Source organism: Branchiostoma belcheri, unplaced genomic scaffold (genome assembly GCF_001625305.1).
Source record: "Branchiostoma belcheri isolate BF01 breed outbred unplaced genomic scaffold, Haploidv18h27 scaffold105, whole genome shotgun sequence".
Classification (NCBI taxonomy): domain Eukaryota; kingdom Metazoa; phylum Chordata; class Leptocardii; order Amphioxiformes; family Branchiostomatidae; genus Branchiostoma; species Branchiostoma belcheri.
Window position 1 is genome coordinate 1 of NW_017802436.1, and position 9650 is coordinate 9650.

The window sequence follows — 9650 nt, forward strand, 5'->3', positions numbered from 1 at the left end:
TAGTTAGGCTGCCCTGGCTGTGATCGAGGGTTGAACAAAGTATGAACAGTCAAGCCAATGTATAAAGAAAGAAAAAAAGGAAAGGTATGAATATGAGTAAAGTCACGAGTTTCTGACACTTACCTGCAGACGTTGTTTGATGACCGAGTCATGCTCGTACAAGGTAGACGTCATGCTGTCCAACTTGTGGAGTGCTTGGGTCAAGTTTAGGGCCAGTTCCCTGTTCTTGTCCCTCTCCTCCGACAGTTGGGCAGAAAGACTGTCCACCCGGGCCGTGAGATCAGACTGTTGACTCTGTAAGGTTTCCACCAGAGACGACAGACGATCCACTTTAGTTTTCAAGCGGCCGGTCGCCGTACGGGCCCCGGGCGGGCTGTACCCGGCCTGGGCGCGGGCAGAGAAGCTCCCGAACAGAAGGAAGACGACGAGCAGTAAGAAACTCGCCATCTTGGCCGTGACTTGAAACAGCTGTGGATATCAGCCGCACAACAACAAGGTGTGGGGCACAATTCTGGAGTCGTGAAAAACCAGGGGAGAACCGTTGTGGCTATCGAACGGGACCTGGGGGTAAGACGATGAAATGGAGACTAGGGAAAGGGGCTAACCATTGTGCCTCTCAAATAGGGGCTAGTGCAGGGGGTTGACCATTGTGGCTATCGAACGGGAGGGTGGGGTAAGGAAGGAGGTGAAAAATTGTGGCTTTCAAACGGAGGTATAAGGCAAGGGGGTTAACCGTTATGGCTATCAAAAGGGGGGAAACGGCAAAGGCATAACCATTGTGGCTATCAAATAAGGGGCTAAGGCAGGGGGTAACCATTGTAGCTATCGAATGAAGGGCTGAGGCAGGGGGTTAACCATTGTCGCTATGAAATGGAGTGCTTAGACATTCAGTCTTTCTTACCATCATGTTAGATTTCACGAAGATCCACCAATAAGCATATGGAAGAAAAAACTGTAAAGTATCACGTTTTATTTCCTTTAATTAAAAACAGCTTGTTACAATACACTGCAAAAAAGACATTACATGAACTGGCATTAATATAATAAGTTGCCATTTAACTATTGAACACAGCTTAGTTAGTTGCTTTGAGGAATGCACCGGATTTTCTTAACTCTTCAAAAAGATACCTTAAAGCTTCTTTTTTACCCCAATATGTATAGTATCATTATGCATCGCCCTCCAGCATATATTCTAATGATTAATTTATTTCATTTTTTGGGTTTGTATTTTATCTTAGATTCTGATCTACTTATACTTTTAGTATTACGTCAGCCATCACCCATTTTAATAGTCTGCCTTTGCTGACCCAAGTATTGACATGTATGATTGCCAAAACGTACAGATACAATTCAATAGAAAGCGTTGTCATCAGATTAGTAATAACATTAGTATGTTTATGTATTTTTAACCAACGCCTTAATGGCTAGAATAGAATAGAAGATACCAAAAATCTTCCAAACGCTTGTTTAGTGAAGGTATGCTAGCTTGACCAGATGATGATGATGATAGCTTGAATGATTGTATGGTCGACTGTTACATCGTGCGCGCTTAAGAAACACATGGTTGGGTTTTATTTGTGAACCAGGTGTGATTGTCATTCTGAGCAAAATCGGATATAATCAGCTTCATTCCATTTTATAAATTACAATTTATTTAAAAATGGTAACAGATATCGCATGGGTAATGCAGATAATATGTTGTTTATGGCCACTCGGACCACGTATTATGCAACTTGGGTATAATCAAACATTCAATGTTAAAAAATCTTAGTGATTTGGAAATTCAACACATATCACACCGGTAGTGGCATATCATACTCGTGTCGTTTATGGCCTGATCTTCATAGACACAAACTTTAGGGAGTAACGAGAGGAGTATCTCCAGCGGAGCCACACCACACCTTGCCAGGCTGGACAGGAGCTTCCACAGTTGCGCAGGTAGCGGCCGTTGAGGTAGGAGTGGCTGCAGCTCCTAAACCACCAGCCGCCCTGTCCGAACCGCTGAGAACAGGAGCCGTCCCAGGCATCGTTGTCCCTGTCCACAGTGGAGAACATCCTCCCGTTGTTGTGGTAATCCATGGAGTCTACCGCGTCGCCTGAATACCCGGAAATGTGCAGCCGGTACTGGTCCGACTCACCGGACACCCTGGATGGAAATATTATATAAAATTTATAATGGCGCTCACATACTTTGTAGCACGTGCATCGATAAGTAGGCACACATTAACGACTTAATTCTTAATTGCGCATACAAATACAAATACACACTCTCATACATGTAATATATATACGCAAACACACACATATACACAGTCACACATTACTGATTTAAATTTATTTGGATACCCTTTAGTCAATGACTAATCTTCCAGGGTTAAAAACATATAAACATACGAACATATTGACAGCAAAAATAAAAGAGAATGAACATACATAATCATGATAGGTTTAACAAAACGATCATAACTTAACTCAATATATACAAATTATCTCATGTACAACTGGCGGATGGCCTTTTTGAATTGATGCAGACTGGTCAGAGTTTTGATACTGGGTGGCAGGGTGTTCCATAGATTAATGGCGCGGTAGAGAAATGTTCGCTTTTTGCTGTTTGTTTATTTGTACTGATTGACATCGTCTATGCTGCAATAGAAAGTTCCCTCGGATAAAAGCACTCTGACTAGAAATGTCTTAATGTGTATTCATTATTATTATTATATTGACAATAATTTGCCTGTGGGTGTTTTACTCACCTGAAGATGTCATACGTTGCGTACCGGGTTTCTTCTTCCCAATCCTCGAGATCCACCCTGAGGGTGTAGTTCTTCTGACTGGTCAGGAGGTGGATGTTCTCGTTCCCAAGCCAGTATTCCCCGCTCTTGTTCCCAAACCCGTGCTTGTACTCCTCCCAGGTCCGGTTGAAGGGAACCGACCCGTCCTGCCGCCGTTGGATCACGGTCCAACCACCCCCTGTGTGGAAGGCACCACAAAGAAACCTTATACTCTTGGTTGCATCATGTATAACTAGTATGGCAATAAGATACGACACTAACTTCCAGACATTCCAATCTAAAATAACTGACCAATGTTTATATTCTTACTTTCCCACCACCGAGATAACTTATTGAAGTGTTCAAAATAAGATAAAGTAATTGAACTTTCCAAATAAGCGATACAAAAGTATAGCAGATTTTTATGTTCCCCCATGCAATACCTGCGGTATCCATGTCACAGTAGGTCTCCACGTAAGTGGAATTAAGTCTAATGTTGTAGACTCCGCTTGTAGTCTGTCCTGCCGCATAGAGTTCTGCGCAGTCTGACTCTGTGCGGTGAGAAATATGAGAAAGGCACAGTTTGTTTCATTATAGCTAGGGAGACACAGGATATTTATTATCATGAAAGTTCATCTGTGTTGGTAGTAATCATACTAAAATGTTGAACTTTATTCCAACACACAATTGTACAGGGATCAAATTTTCAGCGACCATTGTCGCCTTCATCAGGATAATTAATGACCAATCGCTTCACACATGATCTCGCGAGAATTACGGTTTACAAACTACGTAGAATGTTCGCTTCACTTGGCATCTCCACCTCCTTCAAACCAACCAACACACTGAAACAGTTCCTCGTGGCGCCAAAGGACAAACATCTAAACAAGAGAAATGTGGCGTAGTATACTACATTCCGTGTCAGGGAACCACAAGGCAGGGGACCTGCGAAGAATCTTATATTGGCGAGACAAAACGCTCACTGAGAACCAGATTTCTTGAACACAAACACCCCAGCATGCGCACGCTGTTATCGGAAGTTTCTCAACACATCCACATCGAATCACCGGGCCACTCCGTCTCTTTGGACAAAGTGAGGATACTGAACAGGACTACTTTTTAAGAGGCATTAAGGAGGCTATATATATCAGAGCACTTCAGCCTTCACTTAATAGAGATGGTGGACGATATAAACTCCCTGGCACTTTTGATCTTACGTCACGTATCAGTAAAATCTCGTGTGAATAAGGTCACGTGCTTGTAAACCGTAACTCTCGCGAGATCACGTTGTGAAGTGATTGGTCATTAATTATCCTGATGAAGGCGACAGTGGTCGCTGAAAATTTGATCCCTGTACAATTGTGTGTTGAAATAAAGTTCATCCTTTTACTACAGAATATTTATGTTCTACATGTATTATATATTTTACTCAGGTACTTTATTCAGGTACGTAAAGACACTTTAACTTTACTTCAACGAGATTCATCACTTTATGTCTTGATTGCATTTGCCTTTTACGAGGCTGGCCTTACGGTTGAAGTTACTTGAAGTATAGTATACCAGAGACAATGACGTGCCGGCGTTCTTACCTTGAGCAACACCAGATGTCGGCTCCGCAGCAGTGGCTGCCGGCAGCGAGACTCTCGGGGCTGCTGTAGCACTGCAACACTGGTGTATCGGGCAGAAATAAACGGTCATGACTGATTGATTTTCGACATATGAAAGCAATGATTAGATCCCCGGCTGCCTTCCTTGGTACTGCTTCAGAACTCCCGACTTTGATATCTCGTCTTCTGGAGATGATAGTTGGTAGATAGCTCTTGCCTTTGTCAAAAAGTTGGGTCAAAGGTACACTGTAAGGATTTTGGACACCGAACAAGACTATTTCCTGAGAGGGGTGAAGGAGGCTATTTACATCAGGGCCCATCACCCTTCACTTAACCGCGACGGGGGCCGACATCGTCTACCTGATACCTTTGACCCAGTGATGACGTCACACTCCAAAGAAGCCACGTGACAAGCTTCACTGGGTCAGTCTACTGAGGAAGACCAGAGTGACTGGTTGAAAGCTCTATGTGAGAGAACCTTTTGTGTTCGAACTAAGTTAAGTGATGTTCACATTCACTGAACCCCCATATATGCCAATTATCAAACTCCCACAAGGTACCCACTATAAAATAATAGCATATTTTCCATTAATTACGCAAATTCATTGTCAATTATATATGTCACAAGTGATTAGTAGTCCTATTATCAAACGCAGATTTATTTCCTCATTAATTAAGCAAATAAGCTTCCTACTTGCATAAATTTTATCTAATTTTGTGATGCATCACATAAGCTACCGTCAACTGGTTCTTGATTTATCCTCTCTCGAAGATTTTGGAACAAACCGTCCTGCAGTTTGATAACAGCATTTGGGTGTTCAGAGGTCGGACAGGTCCGAAGACATGTTTTTCATTGGCGTACATTGAAATTTTTCATGCTAACATAATGCCTGATATTGTCATCTAATGCGTTTGATTTGTCACTTAAATATATCAAATAAGATGAAAAAGAAATCCTGCAAATACAAGCAGCATCTAAGACTGTCTCACGTCTGTTGTGTCTGAGTTGGTCTGTAACCGCCTGCAGGCAATCCGGGAGAGACGACGTCACTACCTGTTGGACCGGTCTGTAGGACGCTGTCACCTCACGTACGAGTCAGAAGTTTATAGACGCGGCTAAGAGTTAATCTAAAATCATGCAGACTAACGACAAGGTTGAGTTAGCGAAAAAGACTTTATACACTATTAGTAAGTATTGTGTAGTTTATCAAAGTTTATTCTATGTGTTTGTTTTCACGCTGCAAATGCTGTGAAGAATAGAATTTTGTAACACTGAAGAATCGCACAGTCATGATAGGGAACAGACCTACATGTATTGAAGAAGTCCCAAATTTGCCTTTGAGGCGTTTCGTCAAATCCCAAGATACTTAGAAGAGCGACTTATAGACCAAATCATCACATCACAGTAGTAATTAACGTCCAAAATCTCCAACACCACATTGGCCTGTGGCAGAATGGTTTCCAATAGAATAGATATGGTTCAACTGTCTGAACGTCCTATTGGAACCGGGTGTACCAAATACTGGCTCGAGAGAAGGAAGGTTTCTACAGAAACTGAGTAACCATTCCAAACTATTCTAATCAGCAGTGTAAAGGAACTGATAATACATTGAATGCAAACAATAACGGCTTACCTGTGAAATGTCATTACAACACAAAATGCCTTCCACAAATGCATGCAAGCAACATCCATTTGCCTAGTCAGTTTTGGACGCAAATTCTTAAGTCTTTCTAGTCTGAGAGAGGATAAGGCGGTTCTGTACCTGGACTTGGAGACGGGTCTCTTGTTCTTGTAGGTCCCCTGCCAGATTCTGCACCCTGGTCTCTTGTTCTTGTACCTTCTCTGTCAGGCGTGTTTCTTGTTCTTGTAGGTCCCGTGTCAGGTTCTGTACCCTGGTCTCTTGTTCTTGTACCTTCTCTGTCAGGCGTGTTTCTTGTTCTTGTAGGTCCCCTGCCAGATTCTGTACCCTGGTCTCTTGTTCTTGTAGGTCCCCTGCCAGATTCTGCACCCTGGTCTCTTGTTCTTGTAGGTCCCGTGTCAGGTTCTGTACCCTGGTCTCTTGTTCTTGTACCTTCTCTGTCAGGCGAGTTTCTTGTTCTTGTAGGTCCCGTGTCAGGTTCTGCACCCTGGTCTCTTGTTCTTGTACCTTCTCTGTCAGGCGTGTTTCTTGTTCTTGTAGGTCCCCTGCCAGATTCTGTACCCTGGTCTCTTGTTCTTGTAGGTCCCGTGTCAGGTTCTGTACCTTGGTCTCTTGTTCTTGCAGGTCCCGTACAAGCTGTGCACTCCTGACTCTTTCCGCCGACAGTTCAGCAGCCAAACTGTCCGCCCTGGTCATTAGAGCCTCCACCAGAGACGACAGGCGATCCACTTGATTTTTCAGGCGGCCCGTTTCCTCCTTGGTCTCGGCGAGCTGGCTCTCGAGGCCCGGCGGTGCACAGCCCCCTGTACGGGACCCGGGCGGAACCACATAGGTGTAGGTACAGTAGCCCTTGTCTACATACTCCCGCAGGACGGACCCGGCCTGGTCGGTCCTGGTGTCCTGGGCGCCGACAGGGAAACTGCTGCACAGAAGGAAGGCAGCGAGCAGGAACACACTCGCCATCTTGGAGGAAGTAAACTAAAGCACCTGCGTCACACCTGATAATAGGTACTACTAACAAAGGCGTCACGGCCGCAGGCTTCGGACGAACCCAAGTTGCCATGTTTCTGAACAAAAGATCGTCATCTTCTAAAAAAGGATTAAAATCTTTTTAAAATGTGTATTGGTCGACTTCAAAGAATACCGTCAATGTTTTTTTAGGTTTATTTGATTCTAAATATAGAGTTAGGTATTTTCATTAGTTGATTTAGACGTTGTGTTGACATGGCATACCCTCAGGCCGATCGAAATATTGACGGGGTCAAAAATAAGGGGTCAATTCTATTCCCAATTTAGAGGTTTTTTTTAACGGTTTAAACGACGCAAAGTAACGAGAGTATTTTTTCATTGCCTAAAATGTATAGAAAATGAAGAAGTCTTGAAGGAACTGTGTAAGAAGCAGCATCTAAGACTTGTCACGTCTGTTGTGTCTAAGCTTGGTCTGTAACCGCCTGCAGGCAAACCGGGAGAGGCGACGTCACTACCTGTTGGACCGGTCAGTAGGACGCCGTCACCTCACGCACGGTTCAAAAGAGACACGCTGCGGTTGACAGAAGTACTGCAACCTATATTTAGGTGCTTTTCCCACCCTAACCAGAATCATCAATAGTAAACACCAAACACCTGACTAAAAGGCGTGTATTTTAACAATCCTTTTGTTGCAAAGTTGCACATGTTTGAGAGAGCAACTTTGCAGAAAGTGACAATTTACAGAAAATAAATGTATTCTCGACAACTTCTATTGGTACAATGCGAAGGGAGCATGTGACTTATGAACTAATGTGATATTATATTTTTGGCAAAATTCTATAATGTCGTAACTTTTTTATTACACGGTAACTAGTTTAATGTCAAATTAGCCTCTTATTATAAAACTCATGTAGATAACCACAAAAGCTAACAGGTGATGTCAATATTTATGTAAAAGTTTGAGGGAGCTGGAACATCAGTAAGACTTACCGACACACAAACATGACATGACATTGCGTATGGGAGCCACCATTGTTTATTCTTCAGATACTCATATACATAATGGCAACTAAATGCAATCTTAAAATCAAGAAGCATGCACAAAAGAACCAGAAACCTACTATCACCTTTCCTTTGTCCCTCCTTCGTTTGCTGTTATTATATAGAATACAGGCATCACTCACTCACTCACTCTCTCCCATAGCTTAGTCAGCCGTCGGGGCATCACCCCTCAAGGCAAAATCGTCATTTAGATTGGAAAAATGTCTCCTTTAGGATCTTTTTTTTGTAATTAGCTACACGAATAAACAACTAGTAATGAATGTTATGATTCTCTCTCTATCCTCTGCCATTTGGTTGATATGGAATTTAAGATCACTAAGCTTGTCAATGCGTTAATTAATACACTTAACAAAAAGTTCAGTTTGCAGTTTTTATCATTTCGTCTGGTGAACACATTTCACGTCATATTACAGAAAACATGACTAGTTTTCTATCTACCCTTGGATAAAAACTACAGAAACATGTAATAATGTATAGCGTAGATCTAGCAAGAAAGGGACGTTTATCTAGAACAAGCCTGGAAGATATTTTTTCAAAGTCTACAATTTCTTTGATTATTTCATACTCACATGACTTATTATGCAAAGACAGAAAAACAGCCCACCTTTCCTAGCTTTTTCTATAACATCACCAGTTGCCTACATTTACCTAAATAATAACATGTACCAAGTAACGACATGTGCCATTGCCAATAGATGCAAAATACAATAGCAACTGTTGTCATCTTATTAGTGCAAATTCTACGTATTAGCTTTCGTATGTTTATGTTTATTAGGAACTCCATTAGTAATATTAGTAGAATTTCTTTGACTACTTTTCTTGGTACCCTTGGATAAAAGTCTACAATTTCTTACTAATAGATGATTACATACACCTATCACTCATTATGTAAAGACAAAAACACCACAGGCTTTTCTATTATAATACCTATCTCAAAAATCTCCACAGCTTTCCTTGCAGCTTTTTCTATTATAATACCTGTCACCAGCTGACTACATTAGCTAAGTAATGTCATGTACCATGACCAATAAATGCAAAATACAACAGTAAAGGTTGTCATCTGATTATTAAGTTTTGAATTTTCTTTGTTATCTTCGTTTCGCTTAAGTTTTGCTCATCGCAAACTAGATACCATGTAAGCAGCAAACGTTACAAAAAATACTAGTAGAATAGAAAGTACCAGTAAAAATCTTACAAATTTAAAAGTCTTGTTTAGATCAGGTATGCTGGATTGAATGCATCGTTGAATTTTACATCTTACAAGAAACACATGATAGGATTTTATTAATGTTAACCTGGTGTGAAAGTTATTTTCATCTGAACAAAAAGGATATAATCAGAGTTTTATTACAAATTTTGTGATTTATGAACCCATAGAAATGTTGTTTTGCTTGAATGCCAACAGATATCACGTGGGCAGTATAGGCAATTGTCGTTTATGACCCAATCATATTTGATTGGCAACTTGTGGTGAATCAGATATCGTATTTGATGATCGTTTTCTTAAACTTTAGTGGTTAATGAATTCATTGAAAATGCAAAACATGTCATGTGTTAATGCCATATCATACGCGTGTTAATATGGCCTGATCTTCATAGAC

General features: G+C 41.5%; 1 protein-coding gene and 1 pseudogene across 1 annotated transcript; both read right to left on the bottom strand.

Annotated features, from left to right (window-relative positions):
• Positions 1 to 102: 102 nt before the first annotated feature.
• LOC109477105 lies at positions 103 to 523 on the bottom strand. Its single transcript, XM_019778162.1, has one exon. It carries the CDS (start codon positions 445 to 447, stop codon positions 103 to 105), a length of 345 nt encoding a protein of 114 aa, XP_019633721.1. The 5' UTR covers positions 448 to 523.
• A 446-nt stretch (positions 524 to 969) lies between these two features.
• The window catches only part of LOC109477790, a 51314-nt pseudogene continuing 42633 nt past the window's right edge, over positions 970 to 9650 (bottom strand).